Genomic DNA, 27045 nt, shown 5'->3' with positions numbered 1-27045 from the left:
CAGAAATAAGCACAGTTAGAATAGAATGGGACAGCATTGCTTTGAACTTTATTGTGAACTTATTGCAACACAATATGTATCGCTTAACTGTTAATTCTAGTTTATTTAGTGCCATAAAACTACACATGGATTAAAAGGGAAAAGCGTTTATCAACAGTATTTATTTAAAATGGTACATCAGATGGTCACAAATTTTGATAGTTACAAGTTTGAAAGACCTCTATGATAGATTAAACTAGAATGCATGATACCAGAGTGAAAACAAATTAAAAAAAAGGAAAAGAGAAAAGGTTTGAGAAACATACCTGTTGCAAAATTGTCTGTGACTTCTCTTATAAAACATCATTTTTTTACATAGTTCACTTCAAAAGGATTACTTAATAGAAAACATGTTAAAGATTGGCGACAAGCAGTCAATTTATTATATTTACTTTTGTCATGTTTTTATCCAAAGTGACTTACAAATGAGGAACAAAACAAGAAATGTGTCATACAAAAGTCAACAATATCTCCAGTATCACACTGCCAAGTTCTAGCTAAAGGAGTATAGAAGAAGTAAGTGCAGAAGAAAGAGGCAAAGAAAGGGGGTTTTTCACACTGTGCAAGATAAAAAGTTCTTTGTGTGGTTGCTGCGTGTTGTTGGGCCTCATGTATTCAGATAGAAGACAAAGGCAGGCCTAACACAGTCGTAAAAACCTAACTCAGCCCCCCACATACCAAGTCGTAAATCTTACTGATAAAAATCGTGCCAAAATCAAACAAAGGGAGTCCAAAACAGACTACAAATCCCATGAAGCCTTGCTCACTAAAGGATCGAACTCTCAACTCCTATTGGATAAGGCACACAACAGAACGTCCCTCAAACCATGACATCATCAGGAGTAGAAATACCTCTGAAATGCTTCCGGGATTTGCTTCCAACAATTTTGTTCGCCGAATATAGATGTAGCTCATCGCTGCTCTCAGGTGCAACCTCGTGGCACAAGGAAGTAACGTCCGACTTGAAACTGTGGCCATTCAATCTCCATCTCGCCGGACAAGTTGAGATTACTCTGTGTTCAACCGAACACTCTAACGGATCCGAAGGAGACCGCTGAGCAATCCGCATCTTCATCCGTTTGCCTGTAGAAATGAAGAGATTAAAGATTTCTCTTCCATCTTCAATCAAGTCGACATTTCTGATTTCTCCGCCAGCCCGCCGAGAAACAGTCAGGCGTACGCCCTCTGACAGAGCGAGGAAACGGCCTCCCATCATCACCCGAGCCTCAAGGAACCAGGACGGAATTAAAGGACGGATGACCACACATTCTGCATCCTCATGCAATTCAAGTAAGAGGTTTACGTCTGGGCAGAGATAGAATATTATAGTGTGTTATTCTTGTGTTTCAAGGTTTTTTTGCTTGTACAGTTTACGGACCGCCATGTCCGCTCATTATTAATACTCAGGGTATTAATTATCACGAATTTGTTTTGCTGTATTGTGGTCCAACCAAATTGGACTGTTGTGCAATTTTGCCATCGCGGGTGAGACCGGTAAACTGAGTTCATCCATTAAAGAGTCAAATTACGCAGGACTGTTTACGAGCCGTCCACCGCGTCTCTGAGCGATAAACTAACAGCTGCTTTCTCTCCCACGATCGCAAAATCGGCTTTAGGGCCGTCACTTTATTCCTTCTCGTACTAACCACACACACACACACACACGCACGCGACCCCTCACAAACATTCTGACACACATTTTTGGCTCGTAGATAGCTTCATGCTAAAGCCCAGCTTTGTCCCTAAGCTATCGTACAAGCAGATACACACGGTAACTGGAAGACGCCATTGACTGGTTTCTCTCTGCCCCCATTCACGGTCATATTCCCTGGCCAGAAGTCTCGCGTGACATACTCTCCACGAGAGTCACGTCCGCCATTTTGTGCGCGTTCCTCCTTACACACACACACACTCTCACACACACACCTTATGTGTTATAGGATTATTTTAGTTTCCATATCTAATCATATCACTGTTTAGTTTGTAGTTGTAAGTCGGAAGTTTATTGACTGCATTGTATTAATTATTAATTGATATTACTGCATAAATAAACTTTGTTTATATTACAAAGAGAAGTGTTTTGGTTTGTTTTGCATATGCCTGTGTCATGCTGACGGGATGTCAGTGCTCGAATTCAAGCCTTCATTCATTGATTTTTTTCCCCGAAAATCGATATTCTTCGGATGTCGATTTTTCTAAGAAAACAATCTAATATTGAGAATGTTATACTCTCTGGTTATTAGTCCCTGATTCCAGGGTGGTGCCCCGTCAATGTTAATCTTTATTAATATTCTGTTGATTTTTGATAATTGATAATTATCTTTGATGATTGTTGAATTTGAATGATCAATCAGCTAGTGTTAATTTTAATTAATGTTTCATCGATGTTAACAATTAACGATTATCTTTGATAATTGTTGATTTAAAGGATTAGAAAAGCTAACATTGATTCTAATCAATGTTCTACTGATTTTAATAATTAATAATTATCTTTGATAATTATTAATTATTGCTAATAACCAAACTTGCTCCTAAACGTAGCGCACTACATTTACTGGAGTCCCATATGAGGTTTTAATGAGTTAGATTCAACTAATTAATTTAAATATTAATTAATAACTAAATAAATAATTATTAATTATTTCTGATAGTAACACTGATCTAAACAACCAGTAAAGCCCTACTGTGTCATTGACCAATCAGAGTTTAATCAACTGGTAAATGGCTTTTATAGGTTTTCCTCCAGAACACTCTGAAATCACATCATATCCTTGAATAGTGCACTATATAGCATTCACTATATTGAATGTATAGTGTGAATATGTTGAGGGGCTCTGGCTTTGCTGATAATTGGTTTAAGAACACTGAGGCACTTTATTTGTTTCACTCCACATGTCTGTGTTTGCAGATTTTCAAAGAGTGGTGGTAATTTTGATTCATCCTAGTAACTTTTTCTTTTGAATCTGTAAACCATAAAAGATTAGTTCAGATTCATTCAGTGTCAATTTCTGGAGATTATAGCTTAATGCCAGTATATGGTACAAATGAGTGCCTTTTATGTTATGAGACATTAAATCATTAGCAGCTAACTGAAGTGAACAAGAATGATTACTTCACTCAACTAATTCATTCAAAAACACCAGCTCCAACATAGGAGTATGAGAGCAGTGCAGAGAGTGGAGTTTGTCCAGGAGAGAGGAGTTTGTTTTTGGGTCTGACATTATTAAGTCTGTGTTTGTAGCCTGCTAGCTGCTTAGCCATGGTTATTTTTCTATTTTCAGCATTTTAATCTTTAATCTCTGCCATTTTACCACATGCATCAATTTTTTTGACCTTTCTAATTTTATCGAGATTCAACTTTGTGCACCCCTTCTGCGTTTTTTACAAGGATTATTGAATCGATCTCAAACTCCCGCTGAGCAGGAACCACCACCATGACAATAAACAATTGTGGTAAGTCATAGCATCAGCACACGCTATAGCTACTTACACTGCATGCCACATATTTACAATCATCTGTCAGCAGTGAGGGATTCACATGTGACTAATATAAGGAATTAGTTAGATTACAGACACTCATCTGAACGCTAGTGGAGGTCAGAGAGAATGAGCCAGTATAGCAAGCAACACACACACTTCGGTACCAGCGGTAGAGTCCCCACAGCAGGACATTTGGGTGACGTCTGCCGGCATACTCATAGGGCAACGTGACACCAATCTCCCGATAGAGTCTCCAACAAGTTCTTCCCACTCAGCGATGCACCCACTGAGAAGCCTGTTGGAAGAGCTCTGGTTATAGGTGATTCTATATTAAGGAACGTGGAAATAGAGACTCCAGTCACCATTGTAAACTGCCTGCCAAGAGCCATAGTGTCTGACATCAGATAAAATTTACAAGTGCTGGCTAATGCTAAATGTAGATTTTCTAAGATTGTTATTAATGTTGGCACTAACGATATCCTGCTTCACCAGTCAGAGATCACTAAATATAATGTTAAAGAGGTATGTGAACTTGCAAAAATGATGTCAGATGTCGTCGTGGTAATGAGGTTTATTGAGGATTATTGTCACAAAATTGCTGGATGTCTGAATGGTGTCCAGAAAATAGCACAGGATTTATAGACAATTAGATGAGTTTTTGGGTTAGACCTGTCCTGTTAAAGAGAGATGGACTCCATCCATGCTCTTCTTTCAAGTAATTTGGCTCATAGTCTTAATAGTAATAGTATTTGACTAACTGGGGACCAGGTCAGGAAGCAGACAGACTGGCTACACTCTTGCTGCAATATAAAGACCACCTGGGCCATATTCTGATTTCCTTAGAGAATTTGCTGATTTTCTTTTCAGATCTAGTAGTTACTGTGGATAAAGCTTTAAGTGTTGGTGACTTCAACATTCACACAAATAGTGAAAATGATACACTGGGATTAGCATTTATCAATATTCTCAACTCTGTTGGGATCAGACAAAATGTGACGGGACCTACTCATCGCTCATACATCCAAATGGTCAGGTCACTGAAGTACAACGATAACAGTTTACAGCTCAAACAGTCATCATAGTTTGGAAACATTCACCATCCATTTCTGTTTACACTGGACATGCAAGAATTTTTTTTTTTTGAAGCAAATTATATGTTTGTTTTATGAAACAGACTGCCAAATTGTCACAAAAGCATTATGATAACAGTTTGCAACTCGTATACTCACAGTCAACAAATCAGTGAAATGTGATCCGATGCCTGTTTATTTTAGGTGGCAATGCGTTCGACTCTCTCTTGTTCTCTCTCTCTCTCTCTCTCTCACACACACACAAACGCACGCACAAACGCACACACACAGGGCGGTTATATGAACACCTTGTTTCTATTTCTGTGTTATCCATGTTTGGTTCGCGTAGCCTTTAACAGGCTTTTACTTGATCTGATCTGAAAGCATAATGTTATCTGTGAAATACTTTTCTCTGTTTTTAATTATAATTGGCTTCAATGTGTGTGTATGTTTGTGTATAATAAGAATAGATTATATAAAATTGAATATGTAATTTATGAATGGGTAAGGAACCTTTACACATTATAGAGAATCTTTATTCATTTAAGTATTTATTTACTCTCACAAATAAAGCCAGAGTTCCTCATCATGGTCACTGAGCTAGCACCATCTTTTGCCCTGGATCCTGAGTCTGCTCCATGCCACGCCATTGGATTCCATTTCATTGGATGATTACACCATCATCATCTTCTTTGTCATTGCCAGTGCCAGCAACATCATTACAGACATTACAGAATGTTACAAAGTCAGAAGTTTACACACACCTTAGCCAAATGCTGTACATTTAAACTCAGTTCCCTATCTGTCACTCAGGGGTCACTCTTGGGAGCCCGAGACACCTCTGGTCTTTGATAAAAGGCCATTGAAAATTGCCGAGTGGTATTTGCATACCACTCCCCCGGACATATGGGTATAAAAGGAGCTGGTATGCAACCACTCATTCAGATTTTCTCTTCGGAGCCGAATGGTCATGCTCACTGAGCTGAATTCCCATGACTGTTCATTCACCTCTGCTGGATCTGACGGCGCATTTCAGCGGCTTCTCCCCCCTCTGCACTGGTGCACTGCAGAGAATGCCCCTGGGCGCTTCGGCAGAAATAAAAGAGTATATTTCTCTAAAAAAGTATATTTCTCTAAAAGAGTATATTTCTCTAAAAGAGCGGCGCACACGGAACATCTTTTTCCGTTTGTGTGTTATTCCTGGTTGCGCTCATTATCTCTCGCCTTCTGACTGTTACGATCACTATCTTTCGTGTCTGGGCACTTCTCACGTGGAGACAGCATTCGTGGATGGGTCATGTACTCATTGCGAGAAGAATTCGTAAGAAAGCAAGCCACCCAGAGGCTCCCCGTCTCGGTCCTTCTACCCATGGGTATGAGGCCAGCGCAGCTAGCACTGGGGGCGATTTGGGGACCCCAATGGGATATCTCCCTGTGGACCTCCCATTCCCCAGCATGCTCGTCTGCCCCGATCGGGCTTCCGGATGAGTCCGCCAGCTCGTCTCATGGCGAGTTCAACCTCTTATTCGGAGCCCTCAAAAGTGATGAGCTCTCGAGCACAGCATCAAAGAGCGGGCTCGTCCAGTCGGACGCGGAAGCCTCAGCTGGGCTCCTCCCTTCGGGTGCAGTCGCACAGTCACAGGCAGACACGGAGATGATGACATGCTTTCCCAGGCAGCCACGAGCGTCGGGCTAGAGTGGAACCCTCTGCTCTCCCCTGAACCCTCGCGGCTGAATGATTGGTTCCTGGGCTCATGGTGGTGCTCACAGCCATGCCCCGCCCCATTCCTTTCTTCCTGGAAGTGCATGAAGATCTGACAAGGTTGTGGGAGGCACGGCGTGGTCTCTCGGGCGGGCGATGTCCACCTTAGTGGTCCAGGAGCGCAACCTTTGGCTCAACCTGGTCAAGATGGGAGAGGCCGACAAGGCACGGTTCGTTGCTGCCCCCATTTCCCAATTTGGCCAGTCCGGCAACACGAGGACTTTGCCCAGCAGTTCTCAGCGGTGAAGCAGCAGAGAGAGGTTATCCGGCACATCCTGCCCCAGCGCGGCTCAAGATCCCGCACCCCGTCTGCTCATCGCCAAGGGCGTCCCCCTACGGTGACTGCACCGGCTCCACCGCAGCCCACCCCTGCGGCCCGGCCCCTGCGTGGAGCCCACCGCAGGAAGCAGATGCCACCTGTCTCGTGGCTGCCAAGAACCCACGAAAGGCTTCGAAGTGCCCCTGAGACGGGCGACCCAGGGACAACGAAACCCGCTGCTCTGGAGCTGGTAAGCAGACCACTCCATCCCCCGGTGGAGGGCCGGGAGGAGAATCTTTTGTTACCTTTGCATTTAATTGCGCTGCATGCCCAAGTGGCTGCGGTACCCAAGAGTACAGCAAGAGCAGTTTCCTTGTTCCCTGGGTCACATACCTGGTGTGCACGGCCGTCATCACGACCACTGTCCACCACTCCATTTTGGCAGGTTTGGCGCTCCAACGGTGGTCTCCCCGCCCCTGAGCGCCCAGCTGTGGCACAAATCCGCCCCCAGTGTTACAGTCTCCAAGGGTCACGAGGACAGGCCTCTTTCTCCCCTGTCCCAGGCTGTTCCGGGGGTGGTCACAAGGAGCCAGGTAAGTACTTTGATGTCCCTGAACTCAGCACAGCCACGACACGGTGTGGCACCTCAGGCTCCGCCCCAACCGCGAGGCCCCATCCGCCGGTACGTCTGATGAGATTGTCCCTCCGGCCGAGATGAAGAAGGGGTTTTACAGCCCCAACTTTGTTGTACCAAAAAAGGTGGTGCGTTGCGGCCAGTCTTGGACCTGCGAGTACTGAACTGGGCTTTACACAGACTCCCGTTCAAGATGCTGACACAAAGACGCACTCTAGCAAGCGTCCAGCATCAAGATTGGTTCGCGGTGGTAGACCTGAAGGACACGTACTTCCACGTCTCGATTCCACCTTGACACAGACCCTTCCTGCGGTTTGCATTCGAGGGTCGGGCGTATCAGTACAAGGTCCTCCCTTTCGGTCTGTCCTTGTCCCCTCATGTCTTCACAAAGGTCGCAGAGGCAGCCCTTGCCCCACTAAGGGAGGTGGGCATTCTCACCCTCAACTATCTCGACGATTGGTGCACACAGGGACCTGGTGCTCTCGCACCTCAGCCAACTAGGGCTTCGGGTCAACTGGGAAAAGAGCAAGCTCCTCCTGGTTCAGAGCATCTCTTTTCTCGGTTTGGAGTTGGACTCACAGTCAGTGCTGACCTCTTTGACGGCGTTCAAACAGAAAACAGCGGTTCCACTGAAACACTTTCAGAGGCTCCTGGGCATATGGCATCCTCAGCGGTGGCCATTTTGCTCGGGTTGATGCATAGGAGACCGCTTCAGCACTGGTTTCAGACTCGAGTCCCGAGATGGGCATGGCGCCGCGGACCGCATCGCGTGGCCATCATGCCGATCTGTCACCGCCTCTTCAGCCCTTGGACTGACCTCACGTTTCTATGGGCAGGCGTTCCCCTAGAGCAGGTCTCCAGGCTATGACAGACGCCTCCAAAATGGGCTGGGGCGCTGTTTGCAATGGGCACATCAACTGCCTCGTGTTGCTGGCAATTCTGCTCGCCCTACGGAGGTTCCGGCCGTTGATTCAGGGCAAGCACGTGTTAGTTCGGACAGACAACACGGCAATGGTAGCATATGTCAACCGTCAAGGTGGTCTGCGCTCCCGTTGTATGTCCCAACTCGCCTGCCGTCTCCTCCTCTGGAGTCAGCAGCACCTCAAGTCGCTGCGAGCCACTCACATCCCGGGCGACTTCAACACTGCAGCGGACACTCTGTCACGGCAGGTTACCCTCAGGGGAAAGTGGAGACTCCACCCTCAGGTGGTCCAGCTGATCTGGAGTCAGTTCATACAGGCACAGGTAGACCTGTTCGCCTCCAAAGAATCCTCCCACTGCCCACTCTGGTACACCCTGGCCAAGGCACCTCTCGGTATAGATGCGCTGGCACACAGCTGGCCCCCTGGACTTCGCAAATATGCGTTTCCCCCAGTGAGCTTACTTACATAGACCCTGTACAAGGTCAGAGAGGATGAGGAGCAGGTCGTCCTGGTAGCAGCCTACTGGCCCACCCAGATGTGGTTCTCAGACCTCATGCTCCTCGTGACAGCCAGGATGGGGCACCATCTGGCACCTGCGACCAGACCTCTGGAATCTTCATGTCTGGCCCCTGGACGGGACTTAGAAGACCTAAGTGGTCTACCACCCGCGGTGGTAGACACGATCACTCAGGCTAGGGTGCCTGTATGCCTTTAAGTGGCGTCTGTTCGCTAAGTGGTGTTCTTCCCGATGGGAAGACCCCCAGAGATGCGCAGTCGGATCGGTGCTTTCCTTCCTGCAGGAGAGGTTGGAAGGGTGGCTGTCCCCTTCCACCTTGAAGGTGTATGTAGTCGCTATAGCGGCACACCACGACACAGTGGATGGTAAGTCCTTAGGGAAGCATGACATGATCATCAGGTTCCTGAGAGGCGCCAGGAGGCTGAATCCCTCCAGACCGTGCCTCGTTACCTCATGGGACCTCTCTGTAGTTCTTCAGGGTCTACAGAGAGCCCCCTTTGAGCCTTTGCAGTCAGCTAAGCTTAAGGCACTCTCCTTGAAGACTGCCCTCCTGACTGCCCTCACTTCCATCAAAAGGGTAGGAGACCTGCAAGTGTTCTCTGTCAGCGAAATGTGCCTGGAGTTCGGTCCGGGCTACTCTCACATGATCCTGAGACCCCGACTGGGCTATGTGCCCAAGGTTCCCACGACCCCTTTTAGGGACCAGGTGGTGAACCTGCAAGCACTGCCCCAGGAGGAGGCAGTCCCAGCCCTGATGTTGCTGTGTCCAGTGCGCACTTTTCGCATCTATTTGGATCGCACGCAGCGCTTTAGAGTCTCTGAGCAGCTCTTTGTCTGCTTTGGTGGACAGTGGAAAGGAAGCACTGTCTCCAAGCAGAGGATCGCCCACTGGCTCATTGACGCCATAACTGTTGCATATCATGCCCAGGACGTGCCGCCCCCGGCAGGGCTATGGGCCCATTCTATCTGGGGTGTAGCAGCCTTCTGGGCCTTGGCCAGGGTCACCTCTCTAACAGACATTTGCAGAGCAGCGGGCTGGGCAACACCCAACACCTTTGTGAGGTTCTACAACCTCTGGGTGGAACTGTTTTCAACCCGTGTAGTGGCACGCACAAGCAGATAAATCCGGGACAGCCGGCCAGGTGTATCGCTTGCACATAGCGCCTTTCACCTCCCCTGAGCTGAAGACGTGCACCGTTAACTCCCAGTAGTGTTCACAAACTGTGTTCCCTGGTTGATTTCCTCCGAGCCCTGTGGCAGATGAGTTTTTGGAGAGACTCGCTGCTGGCCCAGTACACGTGCTAACTAAAGCCCTGTACTAGGGTAGGTGCTCTGCATGTGGCGGTTCCCCGTAGGTAACCCCATGCGACGTGTATCTTCCGCATATTCGTTTCCCTGTTGGCAAACTGCGTCTTCCTTGGGCAGAGGCCCCTCTGCCCCAGTCTCCATGCTCGTAGTAACTCCTCCCCGTAGGGTAGGACCTACCATGGGACTTCTCCACATGGCATACTTCTGACATAGCTCGGCAAAACCATGTGACGTATTTCCACTTAAATACCCCCCCTCTCTCTGGGTGAGGTGTGGTCTCTGCGGTGTCACTCCGGAGATGATGGTGCTCCATCCAACTTCCAACCCCTTAAAATAATTTGTCCGCCAATCATGATACTGGTTAGAACCCAATTTTTTATATGTTTATCCCCACATTTATGAGCGCCCCATCGACCAAAATACAATGTCTGAGGCAAAGTAAAATTTGAGTGCCCAAAGCGACACACAAACAACTCTGAACTTTCAACCAAAATTCTTGGATCTTAACACACCCCCAAAAGACATAGGTTGTCTCCAACTTCTGATTGGCATCGCCAGCAGGTGGGTGTGTCTTTAAGACCACGCCTATACAATCTAAAGGGGGTCAAATAGAATATATGTAAAATCTTGAATGGCATAATGCTAACCCTTGCATCTCTAGATGCAGACTTGACATTTTTTAGAATCCTAGCCCACACTCCCTCCTCCAATACCAAATTTAAATCTTTCTCCAATAATCTCTTGAGAGAAGTTGAAGCTCCATCCCCCAGACTCTGAATTAACAGAGAGTAATACACTGATGCCTCATGACCTTTTTCAAAAGCAGTAATCACCTCTCCCAGAGTATTTGCCACTTTAGGGGGGTGTGTGCTACTCCCTAAAACAATACAGAGCCGGTGGCGCAGCTGTAAATACCTATAAAACTGAGATCTGGGAATCCCAAAATGTTGAACCAAATTCTCAAAAGATCTCAACACTCCACTCTCATACAGATCACAGAGTGTAGTAACCCCCCTCACAATCCACTCTCACCAGCAGAAGGGGACTTATTAATACATAATTTAGGGCTCAGCCATATGCTTGAGGCAACATTTAAATAAATATCCAAATTAAACACTCTGGACACTTTTGTCCATACCGAGTGCAAATGCGAGATAACAGCATGTAACTTCTCCGATTAGTTTAATAGAAAGGCTCTGCAGTGGCAAAATAGGGGCAAGAACTTCCTGTTCAATACAAAACCAGGGAGGGCTCTTTCAGGTGGAAGTGACCAATGAGCCAAATGTCTGAGACCGAAGGCATAATAATAAAACAAAATCTTGGGTAGGCCTAGCCCACCTTTGTCAATCGGCCTATGTAACTTATCAAAATGCAATCTAGGACACTTACCGTTCCAAATGAAGGACTTCGTTATGCTATCAAATTGCTTATAATAAGAGAGGGGGACATCTACAGGGAGAAATTGTAGCAGGTAGTTGAATTTTCGAATACAATTCATTTTAATAACATTAACCTTCCCGATCATAGATAAATGTAATGAAGCTCACCTGCCCACATTGCTCGAAAACGTTTTTATTAAGGGGTCAAAATTAACTCAATCACTAACTAAATTAGACAAATTTGCTGGGAATAAAATGCCCAAATACTTAATGCCCTGTTTGGGCCACTGGAAGGCACCTGGCTGGAAAGCCGTTATAATTTAGGAATTAATAATTCTATGGAGGCAAGGCATAGATCTAATGGGGTCAGAGATGAATAATAAAATATCATCTGCGTAAAGCAAAAGCTTATGTGCCACACCTCCCGCCACCACCCCTGGAAAGTCATCTTCCCTACTTAACGCGGCTGCTAATGGTTCCAGGGCAAGACAGAACAATAATGGGGAAAGAGGGCAACCCTGCCGGGTGGTCCTATCCAGAGTAAAATATCTGAAATTAATCACTTTGCTTGTACCGCCGCTACTGCGTGTCTTTAAAGTAACTTGATCCATCCAATAAAAGTATTCCCGAACCCGTATAACTCCAAAATCTTAAAAAGATAATCCCATTCTACCATATCAAATGCCTTTTCGGTGTCAAGTGAGATGGCCGGGACCGGAGTCTGATCATTCGCCACTGACCACATAATATTGATGAAACGCCTAATATTATCAGAAGATCTGAGGCCCCAAATAAACTCCACCTGATCTATGTGTATAAAGGATGTCACAACCTTACTTAATCGGTTAGCCAGAATTTTTGACAATATTTTTAGTCTAGCTGGATCAGGGAAATTAGACGGTGACTCTTTCACTCGCTTGGATCTTTGTCCTTTTTAAGAATCAGACTGATCCGGGCTTGTGTTATGGTTGGCAGAAGCTTTCCATTCTTTAATGATTCCGTATAAACTTCTAACAAAAGTGGAGCCAATTCTGTAGCATAAGATCCAAAAAAATTCAGTGGCAAAACCATCTGGCCCCGGAGCCTTGCCAGTAGGGATGTAGTAAGGCCGGGAGGTCCTCTGAGTGCTTATTCGGTAGCTGCGTGGCTGCTGGTTCGTGGACACTGTGCGACACCCCCTAAATGATTTTTGCCGACGCGTAGCGCTACTCCGCTTCGACCGGTGGGTCCCCCGAAGACGACCAGAGGTGTCACTGAGTGGCTGCGCCCCATGGTGGCTGCGCTACGAGTGTTCAAAAACTGAACATTTTTCCTTGCAGTTCTGCAGCCGACCGCTGGGTGGCGCCACCACATCCCACCGCAGGCTTATTGCAGTGGGCTCCCTCTCTATTCAAATAAACCACAGGTGGGCTCTTTTTTTGGGGAAGGTGGGGGCTGACCACGAAAACCCTACAAGCCCAAATGCCCACTATATTGCATCACTTCCTTCTCGGGGTGCCAAGGACCGCCCCCACGACCCACGGAGCCACTAAACGGCCCCTTACCAGCTATTCTGGGGAAAAAGCCCACGGAAGCGAGCCTTTGATTGGCCAACCGCGGGGGCGTGTCCGGGAGGGGGCGGGGGCTGGGCTGACCATGAACACACTATCACACTATTACGCTGTCACCACCAACATACTAAATGTCCATTTCCAATTTATTGTATAGGTGTATTACCCTGTGTCCACCAACATACTAAATGTCAATTTTCAATGTATTGTATTGGTCTATTACCCCTGTGTCCATCAACATACTAAATGTCCATTTTCAATTTATTGTATTGGTCTATTGTGTCCACCAACATATTAAATGTCCATTTTCAATTAATTGTATTGGTATATTACCCCTAAGTCCACCAACATACTAAATGTCAATTTCCAATTTATTGTATAGGTGTATTACCCCTGTGTCCACAACATACTAAATGTTCATTTCCAATTTATTGTATTGGTCTATTACCCCTGTGTCCATCAACATACTAAATGTCCATTTTCAATTTATTGTATTGGTCTAGTGTGTCCACCAACATATTAAATGTCCATTTTCAATGTATTGTATTGCTCTATTACCCCTAAGTCAACCAACATACTAAATGTCCATTTCCAGTTTATTGTATTGGTCTATTACCCCTGTGTCCATCAACATACTAAATGTCCATTTTCAATTTATTGTATTGGTCTATTACCCCTGTGTCCACCAACATACTAAATGTCCATTTTCAATTTATTGTATTGGTCTATTGTGTCCACCAACATATTAAATGTCAATTTTCAATGTATTGTATAGGTGTATTACCCCAGTGTCCACAACATACTAAATGTCAATTTCCAATTTAATGTATAGGTGTATTACCCCAGTGTCCACAACATACTAAATGTCCATTTCCAATTTACTGTATTGGTGTATTAACCATAAGTCCACCAACATACTAAATGTCCATTCCCTATCTGTCACTCACTCGACGTTGGTGTCGATGTAGTGACACTAGTGGTCACTCTTGGGAGCCCGAGACACCTCTGGTCTTTGATAAAAGGCCAATGAAAATTGGCGAGTGGTATTTGCATGCCACTCCCCCGAACATACGGGTATAAAAGGAGCTGGTATGCAACCACTCATTCAGATTTTCTCTTCGGAGCCGAACTGTCATGTTCGCTGAACTGAATAATACTGTTCATTCACCTGCTGGATCTGATGGCGCATTTCAGCGGCTTCTCCCCCCTCTGCACTGGTGCACTGCAGAGAACGCCCCTGGGCGCTTCGGCAGAAAAACTAGAGGGTATATTTTCTGAAAGAGCATTTTTCCCCTCTAAAAGAATATATATTTCTCTAAAAGAGCGCACACACGGATTGCTTTTCCGATTGTGTGTTATTCCTGGTTGTGCTCGTTATCTCTCGCCTTCTAACGGTCACGATCACTGTCTTTCGTGTCTGGGCACTGCTCACGCGGAGACAGCGTTCGTGGATGGTCACATTCTCATTGCGAGAATGTGTCCATGGCAACGTTGCGGTCGCGGCTCGCCTTCGTAAGGAAGCGAGCCACCCCAGAGGCTCCCGCCTCGGTCCTTTTACCCACGGGTTTGAGGCCAGCGCGGCTAGCACTGGGGGCGATTTGGGGACCCCAATGGGACTGCCTCCGCCGGGTATCCTCCCGCGGACCTCCCATTCCCCAGCACGCTCGTCTGCCCCGATCGGGCTTCCGGGTGAGTCCGCCGGCTCGTCTCACGGCGAGTTCGACCTCTTATTCGGAGCCCGCGAAAGTGATGAGCTCTGAGAGCGGGCTCGTCCAGTCGGAAGCCTCAGCTGGGCTCCTCCCTTCGGGGTCGATCGCCCAGTCACAGGCTGACGCGGAGATGAAGACATGCTTTCCCGGACAGCCGCGAGCGTCGGTTAGAGTGGATTTCACACTAGTGGTCCAGGAGCGCCACCTTTGGCTCAACCTGGTCGAGATGGGTGAGGCCGACAGGACACGATTCCTTGCTGTCCCCATTTCCCAGGCGGGCCTATTCGGCGACACCGTCGAGGACTTTGCCCAGCAGTTCTCGATGGTAGAGCAGTAGATGGATGCTAGCCGGTTTGTCCTGCCCCGGCGTGGCTCAAGATCCCGCACCCCATCTACTCATCGCCGAGGGCGTCCCCCTGCGGTGACTGCACCGGCTCTGCCGCAGCCCGCCCCTCCGGCCCGGCCCCGGCGTGGAGCCCATCGCAGGAAGCCGACGCCAACCGTCTCACAGCCAGCACCGAAGAACCCACGGAGGTCTTCGAAGCGCCCCTGAGACGGGCGACCCAGGGACAACGAAACCCACTGCTCTGGAGCTGGTAAGCAGATCTTCTTTTTGTTACCTTTTGCATTTAATTGCGCTGCATGCCCAAGTGGCTGCAGTACTCAAGAGCTCCACAAGAGTGGTTTCCTTGTTCCCTGGGTCACATATTCAGTGTGTACGGCTGGCATCACAACCACCGTCCACCACTCCATTTGGCAGGTTGGCGCTCCAGCGGCGGTCTCCCGCCCTGAGCGCCCAGCTGTGGCACAAATCCGCCCCCGATGTTACAGTCTCCACGGGTCATGAGGACAGGCCTCTTCCTCCCCCGTCCCAGGCTGTTCCGGGGGTGGTCACAAGGAGCCAGGTAAGTGCTTCGATGTCCTCGGACTCAGCACGGCCACGATGTGGTGTGGCACCTCAAGCTCCGCCCCGCCGCGAGGCCCCACCCGCCGGTACATCCGATGACGTTGTCGCTTTGGTCCCCCTTGCGCGGAACTCGGACGCATGGCTTGCACTTTCCAGTCCGTCGCGAGGGCTGGTCCGGACCGTCCGACTCGGCTGCACGATTCACTTCGCTGGGCATCCGCCCAGGTCCAGCGGTGTCCACTTCACCTTGGTGAAAGATGGAAACGCTGCTACCTTGCGCGGAGATCGCTACCCTCCTACGGAAGGACGCGATAGAACCTGTCCCTCCAGCCGAGATGAAGAAGGGGTTTTACAGCCCCTACTTCATTGTACCGAAAAAAGGCGGTGGGTTGCGGAAAATCTTGGACCTGCGAGTACTGAACCGGGCCTTACACAGACTCCCGTTCAAGATGCTGACGCAAAGACGCATTCTAGCGAGCGTCCGGCATCAAGATTGGTTCGCGGCGGTAGACCCAAAGGATGCGTACTTTCACGTCTCGATCCTTCCTCGACACAGACCCTTCCTGTGGTTCGCGTTCGAGGGTCAGGCGTATCGGTACAAGTCCTCCCTTTAGGCCTGTCCCTGTCTCCTCGCATCTTTACGAAGATCGCAGAGGCTGCCCTTGCCCCGTTAAGGGGGTGGGCATTCGCATTCTCAACCATCTCGACGACTGGCTAATCCTAGCTCACTCTCGAGATGGGTTATGCGCACACAGGGACCTGGTGCTCTCACACCTCAGCCGACTAGGGCTTCGGGTCAGCTGGGAAAAGAGCAAGCTCCTCCCGGTTCAGAGCATCTCTTTTCTCGGTTTGGAGTTGGACTCAGTCACCTTGACGGCGCACCTTACGAACGAGCGCGCACAGTCGGTGTTGGCCTGTTTGAAGGCGTTCAAACAGAAAACAGCGGTTCCACTGAAACATTTTCAGAGGCTCCTGGGGCATATGGCATCCTCGGCGGTGGCCACGTCGGTCTGTCACCGTCTTTTCAGCCCTTGGACCGACCTCTCGTTTCCACGAGCAGGTGTTCCGCTAGAACTGGTCTCCAGGCGCGTCGTGGTCACGACAGATGCCTCCAAAACGGGCTGGGGCGCTGTTGGCAACGGGCATGCAGCCACCGGCCTCTAGACGGGTCCGCGGCTGCGTTGGCACATCAACTGCCTCGAGTTACTGGCAATTCTGCTCGCCCTGCGGAGGTTCCGGCCGTTGATCCAGGGCAAGCACGTGCTAGTTCGGACAGACAGCACGGCAGCGGTAGCATATGTCAACCGCCAAGGCGGTCTGCGCTCCCGCTGTATGTCATAACTCGCCCGCCGTCTCCTCCAACGGAGTTAGCAGCACCAAGTCGCTGCAAGCCACTCACATCCCGGGCAACCTCAACACTCCGGCGGACGCGCCGTGACAACAGGTTACCCTCAAAGGAGAGTGGAGACTCCACCTTCAGTTGGTCCAGCTGATTTGGAGTCGATTCAGTCAGGCACAGGTGCACCTGTTCGCCTCCCAAGAATCCTCCCACTGCCCGCTCTGGTACGCCCTCACCGAGGCCTTCCTCAGCATAGACGCGCTGGCACACAGCTGGTCCCCTGGCATTCGCAAATATGCGTTTTCCCCAGTGAGCCTGCTCGCACAGACCCTGTGCAAGGTCAGGGAGGACGAGGAGAAGGTCGTCCTGGTAAGCACCCTACTGGCCCGCCCAGACGTGGTGCTCGGACCTCACGCTCCTTGTGACAGCTCCCCCCGGGCAAATTCCCCTGAGGAAGGCCCTTCTTTCTCAGGGAAGGGGCACCATCCGGCACCCGTGCCCAGACCTCTGAAATCTCCATGTCTGGGCCCTGGACGGGACGCGGAAGACCTAAGCTGTCTCCCACCTGCGGTGGTAGACACGTTCACTCAGGCTAGGGCTCCCTCTATGAGGCGCCTGTATGCCTTTAAGTGGCGTCTGTTCGCTAAGTGGTGTTCTTCCCATCAGGAAAACCCCCAGAGGTGTGCAGTCAGATCAGTGCTTTCCTTCCTGCAAGAAAGGTTGGAAGGGAGGCTGTCCCCTTCCACCTTGAAGGTGTACGTTGCTGCCATAGCAGCACACCATGACGCAGTCGACGGTAAGTCCTTAGGGAAGCATGATCTGATCATCAGGTTCCTAAGAGGCGCCAGGAGGCTGAATCCCTCCAGGCCATGCCTTGTTCCCTCATCGGACCTCTGTAGTTTTTCAGGGTCTACAGAGAGCCCCCTTTGAGTTTTGCAGTCAGCCGGGCTTAAGGCACTCTCCTTGAAGACTGCCCTCCTGACTGCGCTCACTTCCATCAAGAGGGTAGGTGACCTGCAAGCGTTCTCTGTCAGCGAAACGTGCCTGGAGTTCGGTCCGGGCTATTCTCACGTGATCTGAGACCCCCGACCGGGCTATGTGCCCAAGGTTCCCACCACTCCTTTTAGGGACCAGGTGGCGAACCTGCAAGCACTGCCCCAGGAGGAGGCAGACCCAGCCCTGTCGTTGCTGTGTCCGGTGCGCGCTTTACGCATCTATTTGGATCGCACGCAGAGCTTTAGAATCTCTGAGCAGCTCTTTGTCTGCTTTGGTGCACAGCGGAAAGGAAGCGCTGTCTCCAAGCAGAGGATCGCCCACTGGCTCATTGACGCCATAACTATGGCATGTCTCGCCCAAAACATGCCGCCCCCGGTAGGGCTACGAGCCCATTCTACCCGTGGTGTAGCGGCTTCTTGGGCCCTGGCCAGAGGTGCCTCTCTAACAGACATTGCAGAGCAGCGGGCTGGGCAACACCCAACACCTTTGCAAGGTTCTACAACCTCCGGGTGGAACCGGTTTCATCCCAGGTAGTGGCACGCAACACAAGCGGATAAGCCCGGGATAGCCGGCCGGGTGTATCGCTTGCACATAGCACCTTCCACCTCCTTTTGAGCTGAAGACGTGCGCTGTTAATTCCCAGTAGTGTTCACAAAAGTTGTTCCCTGGTTGACTTCCTCCGAGCCCTGTGGCAGTCGAGTTTTCGGAGAGACTCGCTGCCGGCCCAGTACACGCGCTAACTAAGAGCCCGGTTCTGGGGTAGGTGCTCCGCATGTGGCGGTTCCCTGTAAGGCTAACCCCATGCAATCTATATCTTCCGCTAGTTCGTTTCCCTACTGGCAAACTGCGTCTTCCTTGGGCAGAGCCCCTCAGTCTCCATGTTGTAGTAACTCCTCCCCCATTGGGCAGGATCTACCTTGAAGGCTCTCCACATGGTTGGAAAGACCATGTGATGTATTCTTCCACTTAAATATCCCCTCCTCTCTTGGGGCGAGGTGTGGTCTCCGCGGTGTCCTCCCCTTAGGAGGGACACCCCCCGACTAGACCTGGCGGCCCAGTCAGATAATCCCCCTTCTTTTTTAGGGAGTGGAAAAAGAGAAGGGGAAAGAGGCCACGACTGGGTTAAGCCTGTCTCTATCTCTAGGTAGTCGACTTGTCCCCAAAAAGGGCCGTTCGACACTCATAACTGTTGGGGGAGGTTACGTGTCGACCTGGTGCGCTGGCTATGAGGCACACAGCAAGTCTGCCTACCACACACCGCCAGTTCACGTAACACAGTTCAGCCTTGTGGCGTTTTGTATAGGGACCCCTAGTGTCACTACATCGACACCAACGTCGAGTGAGTGACAGATAGGGAACGTCATGGTTACTGGTGTAACCTCCGTTCCCTGATGGAGGGAACGAGATGTTGGTCCCTCCTGCCACAACGCTGAACTACCCGCTGAAATGGCCGGAGCTTATATCAGCTCCTCAGCGTAAAACCTGAATGAGTGGTTGCATACCAGCTCCTTTTATACCCGTATGTTCGGGGGAGTGGCATGCAAATACCACTCGCCAATTTTCATTGGCCTTTTATCAAAGACCAGAGGTGTCTCGGGCTCCCAAGAGTGACCCCTAGTGTCACTACATCGACACCAACGTCTCGTTCCCTCCATCAGGGAACGGAGGTTACACCAGTAACCATGACGTTTCCAATTTATTGTATTAGTCTACTACCCCTGTGTCAACCAACATACTAAATGACATTTCCAATTTATTGTATAGGTGTATTACCCCTGTGTCCATCAACATACTAAATGTTCATTTCCAATTTATTGTATTGGTGTATTGTGTCCACCAACATACTAAAGGTCCATTTCCAATTTATTGTATTGGTCTATTACCCCTGTGTCAACCAACATACTAAATGTCCATTTCCAATTTATTGTATAGGTGTATTACCCTATGTCCACCAACATACTAAATGTCAATTTTCAATGTATTGTATTGGTCTATTACCCCTGTGTCCATCAACATACTAAATGTCCATTTTCAATTTATTGTATTGGTCTATTGTGTCCACCAACATATTAAATGTCCATTTTCAATTTATTGTATTGGTGTATTACCCCTAAGTCCACCAACATACTAATTGTCAATTTCCAATTTATTTTATAGGTGTATTAACCCTGAGACAAAATATTTGACTTTCTCCTCGAAATTCACACCAAAGATAGAGAAGACTGAGATGAGCACAGAAGTACCAGTTTCAACTTCCTAGCTAAACCCAGAGCTGAGATATGCAGATTCCACGTACAATTTATCCAATTCAAAATTTTAGGTGGTTCGTGGACAGTAAAATTTTGAGGTTTTGAAGGGTGTATGTTGTTCAGGGGGTATCATAGAGTCACCTAAATGTGATTTGGAGTCATACATTTTATCCTGGAGTTAAAACAATGATGTCCACCAAACACCTATTTTAGCCCATTAGATAGATTGTAAGTGGGATGGCCCACAGGCAATTTATTTGCATTGCCTGAAATAGTCACTTGGTGGACATCTGTTTTTAATGTGTGGGATAGATTAATTCACTGAATATCACATTTAGGTGACTGTATGACACCCCCTGAACAATATACACCCTTCAAAACCTCCAAATTCGACTGTCCACGAACCACCTAAAAATTTGAATGGGATCAACTGTACATGGGATCACCATATCTCAGCTCTAGAATGAGCTAGCAAGTAGCTGGTACTACTGTGCTCATCTTAACCTCCTCTATCTTTGATGTGAATTTCAAGAAGGTTGGACCTTGTCACATATTGAACATGGGATCATCCCAGATACAATCTATTTTATCGACAACAAATAGGTGGTCTGTGGACAATCATGTTTTAGGACATTTATTAGTATTTGTATATGATAATATTCATGAAACCACCTAACCACCAGGACTCATCATACTAAATGTAATATATCTATGCAATTTATAACTCATAATAATGTATAATTTGCATTAAAATGATTGTCCATGAACCATGTGTTTGGCATCCATTAAATAAGCTGCAGATGGGACCTTCCTTTGGACTGAAACATTGCCACACTTTTTATTTATATGACTTTATTAGCATGTGTATGAAATATTATCAATAAAACACCCTGTATAGCACTCAACATACTCAGTGGAACCCACTTATGCAACTTACAGCTCAAAATAATGTAATTTGCATTAAAATGATTGTCCACGAACCATGTATTTTTTACCATTCAAATAAATTGTACGTGGGCACTTCCTGCATGACTTTGCAAAAACACAGGAAGTGCCCACGTGCAATTTATTTGAATGGTGGCAAAAACATGGTTTGTGGGCCGTCATTTTGAAAGCTATTCTTGCTATTTGCATGTAATATTATCAATCAAACATCAAGTATATCACTCAACATACTCAATGGAACCCATTTATGCAACTTACAGCTCAAAATAATGTATACTTAGCTAAAAATGACTGTCCACGAACCATATATTTTTCACAATTCAAATAAATTGTATGTGGGCACTTCCTGCATGACTTAGCAAAAACACAGGAAGTGCCCACGTGCAATTTATTTGAATGGTGGCAAATACATGGTTCGTGGGATGTCATTTTGAAAGCTATTCTTGCTATTTGTATGTAATATTATCAATCAAACATCAAGTATATCACTCAACATACTCAATAGAACCCATTTATGCAACTTACAACTCTTTAAAATGTATAATTAGCTAAGAAATTACTGTCCACGATCCATGTATTTTTCAGCATTAAAATAAATTGCACGTGGGCACTTCCTGTGTGACCTGGTGAAAATATCCTTAAATTTGATGCTAAGACCTAGGGGCTTCGAATACTTCATCTTTGTGCTCTCATAAACAATGTATTAAAAATCCGTGTCTCTCACCGATTGGGAAGCACTTAAAAAAAAATAAAGTAAAATATTATGGAAAAATAACTGTCATTTTAGGTGCACAAGTCAGCTAATTAAGCACTTAATGAATTCATTCAGACTTCAAACTTTGCACACTACTAAGTGGAGTCATTTTGAGCTTTCTGAGGGGTGTCCATGAAACACCTATAGAAATGAATGGAATAAATTGCTCGTGGGATTCGCACTGGCAGCGAGCCCAGAGGTCCGACAGACCAAATTTCGCACGGTGACACGTCAAGTGCCCCTCCACCAAGAGGACTAAGGCTTAGGATGCAGAAAAGTATTTTTCATTATTTTCAACAAATCTCCCTGCTTTTCATAGGAATCAATGAGACAGCCTGCTCTGTAGGCCCATGTGCATCAGTACATTCATCAGAGGCTTTTATACTTATCAAGCACCTACAGCCTCCAAATTCTAGAACCTGATTTGGGGGCCCCGATGGTCGAGGATCTCAAATTTCAAGGTCCTGTGGCCTTTGGAACCCCCTTTTCTAGACGGCCCACTTGCCCATTAAACCAATGCAATTCCATAGGTGTTTCGTAGACAGTCTTAAATTAGGTGCTAAGACCTGGGGGCTTTGAATGCTTCATCGTAGGGCCCTGAGAAACAACATATTAAAAAGCTGTGTACCTCAGAGTTTGGGAAGTACTTTAAAAAAAATCAAGAAAAATATTATAGAAAAATAACTGTCACTTTTCATTCACAAGTCACTCAATTAAAATACACTTGGTCACCAGGAACTATGGGACACGAAGCTTCTTCATCCTGTCTGGGTCCCCTGTTCTATTCCTGTGAATGAATAGCTAGTGAACACTCGTGGGCCTCTTGAAGACATACTGAGAGTGCTAACGATTTCGGTGAAGTTTTGGTAGACCGTCAGAAAACACCTTTAAAGTACTCTGGGCGGGCAAAGCGGGCCCCCGCTGTGTGCCCCAGAAGTAAATGGATTAAAAAATTTAACAAAAAATCATTTGTGTCAGGAACGCCTAAAAACAGACTTATAGGGGGCATGTGGGATGCCTGGGTGCTGCCCGGCATGAATTAGGGCGATGTATGGCATCAGGGGGCACACTGGTGCTAAAAGTGCCAAAGTGGTGTTTATTGGATAAGGGGACAAATAGTGGTTCTATGGATGGAAGGAAGACTATGATGAAGACTAATGGGTAAGGGGGACACAGAAAGTGAGTTTGTGGACAACAGGAAGCCCATTTGGAAGAATAGTGGGTAAGGGGGACACAGGAAGTGAGTTTGTGGACAACAGGAAGCCCATTTAGGAGAATAGTGGGTAAGGGGGACACAGGAAGTGAGTTTGTGGACAACAGGAAGCCCATTTAGAAGAATAGTGGGTAAGGGGGACACAGGAAGTGAGTTTGTGGACAAGAGGAAGACTATGATGAAGACTAGTGTTAGGGTGGACAAAAAGAGGCTCTGTGGACGATGAAACTTACCCCAAAGTAATGGCGAAGTGACAGATGGCCACCAAGCTAGTGGCCAAGTGGGTGTCCACGTAAGGGGTACGATCCATCGCCTATGGTTGTAGTGACTACTAAAGAAAAAGAAAAAGAAAAATTAGAGTCAAGAACAGTTGAACTAATGTCAGAAATGGAAAAACCTGTGTCTTCTGAATTGTGGTCTCAACATGATACAGATATAGGTCTGGTAAAATCTGCTAATCAAATTAGAATCAAGCTTAAACCAGGAGTAAAACTACCAAGAAAACAACAATATCCCTTAAAACAGGAAGCAGTAGAGGGAATTAAAAAGACAATTGAGGGATTTAATAAGGCAGGGGTGTTAATTGAAACAGTAAGTCATTGTAACACGCCCATATTAACAGTTATCAAGTCAGATAAGTCAAAATGGCGCTTAGTGCATGATTTAAGAGCAGTTAATGAGGTAACAGAATATTGGCCTACTGAAGTTCCAAATCCACATACGCTGTTGACTAATGTTCCATGTGCTGCCAATTATTTTACTGTTGTTGACCTGTGCTCTGCTTTTTTCAGCATCCCTCTAGCAGAGGAAAGCAGACACCTTTTTGCATTCACCTGTCAAGGTAAACAATATACATACACCAGAATGCCCCAGGGATTTAAACATTCACCACATGTGTTCAATTAAGTTTTGAAAACTGATTTGGAAGATCTTAGATTGGATAGCACACTGATACAGTATGTAGATGATTTGTTGATTTGTTCAACAACACTAGAGCAATGCCACCAAGATTCAATCAAAGTGCTTACTAAATTAGCTGAAGGAGGTCACAAGGTCACAGAGGAGAAACTACAATACTGCCTACCACAGGTTGAATACTTAGGACGAATCATTGCACATAAAACTACAGCTATATCACCAAGCCAGTTGGAAGGCATAAGTAAAGTGCCCCAACCACAAACAGTGGGACAAATGATGACCTTTTTGGGCAAGACAGGTTTTAGTGCAGATTGGATAGAAAATTATGCCATTAAAACAGCTCCCTTAAGAACACTAATGAAACAGACAGGGCATCAAAATCTCTGAGCTAGATTAACATGGGATACAGATGCACTGATAGCTTTTGAATCATTGAATAAAGAGCTTCAAACAGCTCCAGCGTTAGCAACACCAGACTATACTAAACCATTTCATCTGTATATAGCAGACAGAAGAGATGGATATGCCTCAGCAGTCTTAATGCAAGAGACCTGCAGTGGGAGAAAAAAGTAACCAATAGCTTATTATAGTACCAAATTGGACAATGTAGCACAAGGCTACCCGCCATGCTATCAAGGACTTGCAGCAGTGTATTTTGCTTATGATAAAGCTTCCACTGTGACTATGGGCAAGCCGGTGATAATTTACATGCATCACAAAGTAACAGAGTTATTATAGCAAGGTAGATTTGTTTTAACACAAGCCAGGTGTTTGACATACTCTATACTGTTGACTTACCCAGACATTACCATAAAATGATGTACAACAATAAATCCAGCCAATGTCATTCCTCTTGAGGGAGAGGGAACTCCTCATAAATGCATAATAGACTCTCTAGCTTTTACTCGTCTTAGACCAGATCTAGAATCAACACTAATCATAGATGCAGAAGTAAATTATTTTGTGGATGGGTCCTGTTTCAGAGACCATCTAAGCAATCAAGCAGGGTATGCTGTTGTAGGGCTTTACCGGTTGTTTAGATCAGTGTTACTATCAGAAATAACTAATAATTATTTCTGTAGTTATTAGTAATTAATTGGATCTAACTCATTAAAACCTCATATGGGGCTCCAGTAAATGTAGTGTGCTACGTTTAGGAGCAAGTTTGGTTATTAGCAATAATTAATAATTATCAAAGATAATTATTAATTATTAAAATCAATAGAACATTGATGAGAATCAATGTTAGCTTTTTTTTTTATCCTTTAAAATCAACAATTATCAAGATAATCGTCAATTGTTAACCTCGATGAAACATTAATTAAAATTAACACTAGCTTATTGATCATTCAAATTCAACAATCATCAAAGATAATTATCAATTATCAAAAATCAATATAATATTAATAAGGATTAACACTGACGGGGCACCACCCTGAAATCAGGGACTAATAACCGAATATTAAAACAGTCTCAATATTAGGTTGTTTTCTTAGGAAAATCGACATCTGAAGAATATCGATTTTCGGGAAAAAAACATTGAATGAATGTTTGAATCCGAGCACTGACATCCCGTCAGCATGACACAGGCGTATGCAAAACCAAAACAAACCAAAACACCTCTCTTTGTAATATAAACAAAAGTTTATTTATGCAGTAATATCAATTAATAATTAATACAATGCAGTCAATAAACTTCCGACTTACAACTACAAACTAAACAGTGACATGATTAGATATGGAAATAAAAATAATCCTATAACACATAAGGTGTGTGTGTGACAGTGTGTGTGTGTGTGTGTGTCAGTGTGGTTAGTGAGAGAGAGAGAGAGAGAGAGAGAGAGAGAGAGATTGTTAAGTGACAGCCCGAAAGCTGATTTCGCGATAGCTGGAGAGAAAGCAGCTGTGCTCATCACTCAGAGACACGGTTTTACGAGCGGGGCTCGTAAAAGTCCTGCGTTATTTGACCCTTTAATGGATGAACTCAGTTTCTGTCTCACCTGCGATGGCGAAAATGCACAACAATCCAATTTGGTTGGACCACAATACAGCAAAACAAATTTGTGATAATTAATACCCTGAGTATTAATAATGAGCGGACATGGCGGTCCGTAAACTGTACAAGCAAAAACCTTGAAACACAAGAATAACACGCTATAATAATCTATCTCTACCCAGACGTAACCTCTTACTTGAATTGCATCAGGACACAGATAGAATGTGTTTTCATCCGTCCTTTAACTTTGACCCGGTTCCTTGAGGCTCGTGTGATGACGGGAGGCCGTTTCCTCGCTCTGTCGGCGGGCGGTACGGCTGTTGATTCTCGGCGGGCTGGCAGAGAACTCAGAAATGTCGACTTGATTGAAGATGGAAGAGAAATCTTTAATCTCTTCACTTCTGTAGGCCAACGGATGAAGATGCGAATTGCTCAGCGGTCACCTTCGGATCTGTTAGAGTGGTCGGTTGAACACAGAGTAATCGCAACTCGTCCAGCGAGATGGAGATTGTATGGCTACAGTTTCAAGTCGGACATTACTTCCTTATGCCACGAGGTTGCACCGGAGAGCAGCAAAAAGCTACATCCGTATTCGATGAACTAAGTCGCTGGAAGCGAAATCTTTAAGCATTTCAGAATTATTTGAACTTCTGATGATGTCATGTTTGAGGGACGTTCTGTTGTGTGCCTCATCCATAGGAGTTGAGAGCTCGATCCTTTAGTGAGCAAGGCTTCCTGGATTTGTAGTCTGTTTTGGACTCCCTTTGTTTGATTTTGGCGCAATTTTTATCAGTAAAATTTACTACATGGAATGTGTGGGGGCTTAGTTAGGTTTTATGACTGTTAGGCCTGCCTTTGTCTTCTATCTGAATACATGAGGCCCAACACTGTTGTCAAAAGAATAACAAAATCTTTGTTCCAATTGTGATGCAGCATTGTGAACAGCCATGCTCAGCACAATTGGCTGAATTGAAAGCGTTGACTGAGGCTTGTCTCTTAGCTAAAAATCAAACTGTTAATATTTATACAGACTCTGCATATGCACATGGAGTATGCCATTTATTTGGAGCAGTCTGGATACAAAGAGGGTTAAAAAAA

At 46.3% G+C, this 27045-nt stretch overlaps 1 protein-coding gene across 4 annotated transcripts; it reads right to left on the bottom strand.

Annotated features, from left to right (window-relative positions):
* Positions 1–88: 88 nt before the first annotated feature.
* Positions 89–26681, bottom strand: LOC127418298 (uncharacterized). Of its 4 annotated transcripts, none has more exons than XM_051658865.1 (4): positions 26144–26681; positions 23267–23364; positions 3684–3814; positions 89–1344 (listed from the first exon to the last, which is right to left on the bottom strand). In XM_051658865.1, exons 2-4 carry the CDS (start codon positions 23341–23343, stop codon positions 860–862), a joined length of 693 nt encoding a protein of 230 aa, XP_051514825.1. In that variant the 5' UTR covers positions 23344–23364; positions 26144–26681; the 3' UTR covers positions 89–859. The 4 variants fall into 4 exon arrangements, with proteins under 4 accessions (XP_051514825.1, XP_051514908.1, XP_051514997.1 ...); XM_051658948.1 differs by having other exon boundaries at positions 23267–23361; XM_051659037.1 differs by lacking the exon at positions 3684–3814.
* Between the last annotated feature and the right edge of the window lie 364 nt (positions 26682–27045).

Source organism: Myxocyprinus asiaticus, chromosome 1 (genome assembly GCF_019703515.2).
Source record: "Myxocyprinus asiaticus isolate MX2 ecotype Aquarium Trade chromosome 1, UBuf_Myxa_2, whole genome shotgun sequence".
Taxonomy (NCBI): domain Eukaryota; kingdom Metazoa; phylum Chordata; class Actinopteri; order Cypriniformes; family Catostomidae; genus Myxocyprinus; species Myxocyprinus asiaticus.
This window is presented reverse-complemented; position numbering and strand designations above follow the sequence as displayed.

Coding starts and splice junctions, on each gene's coding strand:
- LOC127418298 (XM_051658865.1), bottom strand. CDS start 23,343: ATGGATCGTACCCCTTACGTGGACACCCACTTGGCCACTAGCTTGGTG. Junction 3,815..23,266: donor CACTTCGCCATTACTTTGGG/GTAAGTTTCATC, acceptor CTCTTCCAACAG/GCTTCTCAGTGGGTGCATCG. Junction 1,345..3,683: donor CTGTGGGGACTCTACCGCTG/GTACCGAAGTGT, acceptor ATCTCTGCCCAG/ACGTAAACCTCTTACTTGAA.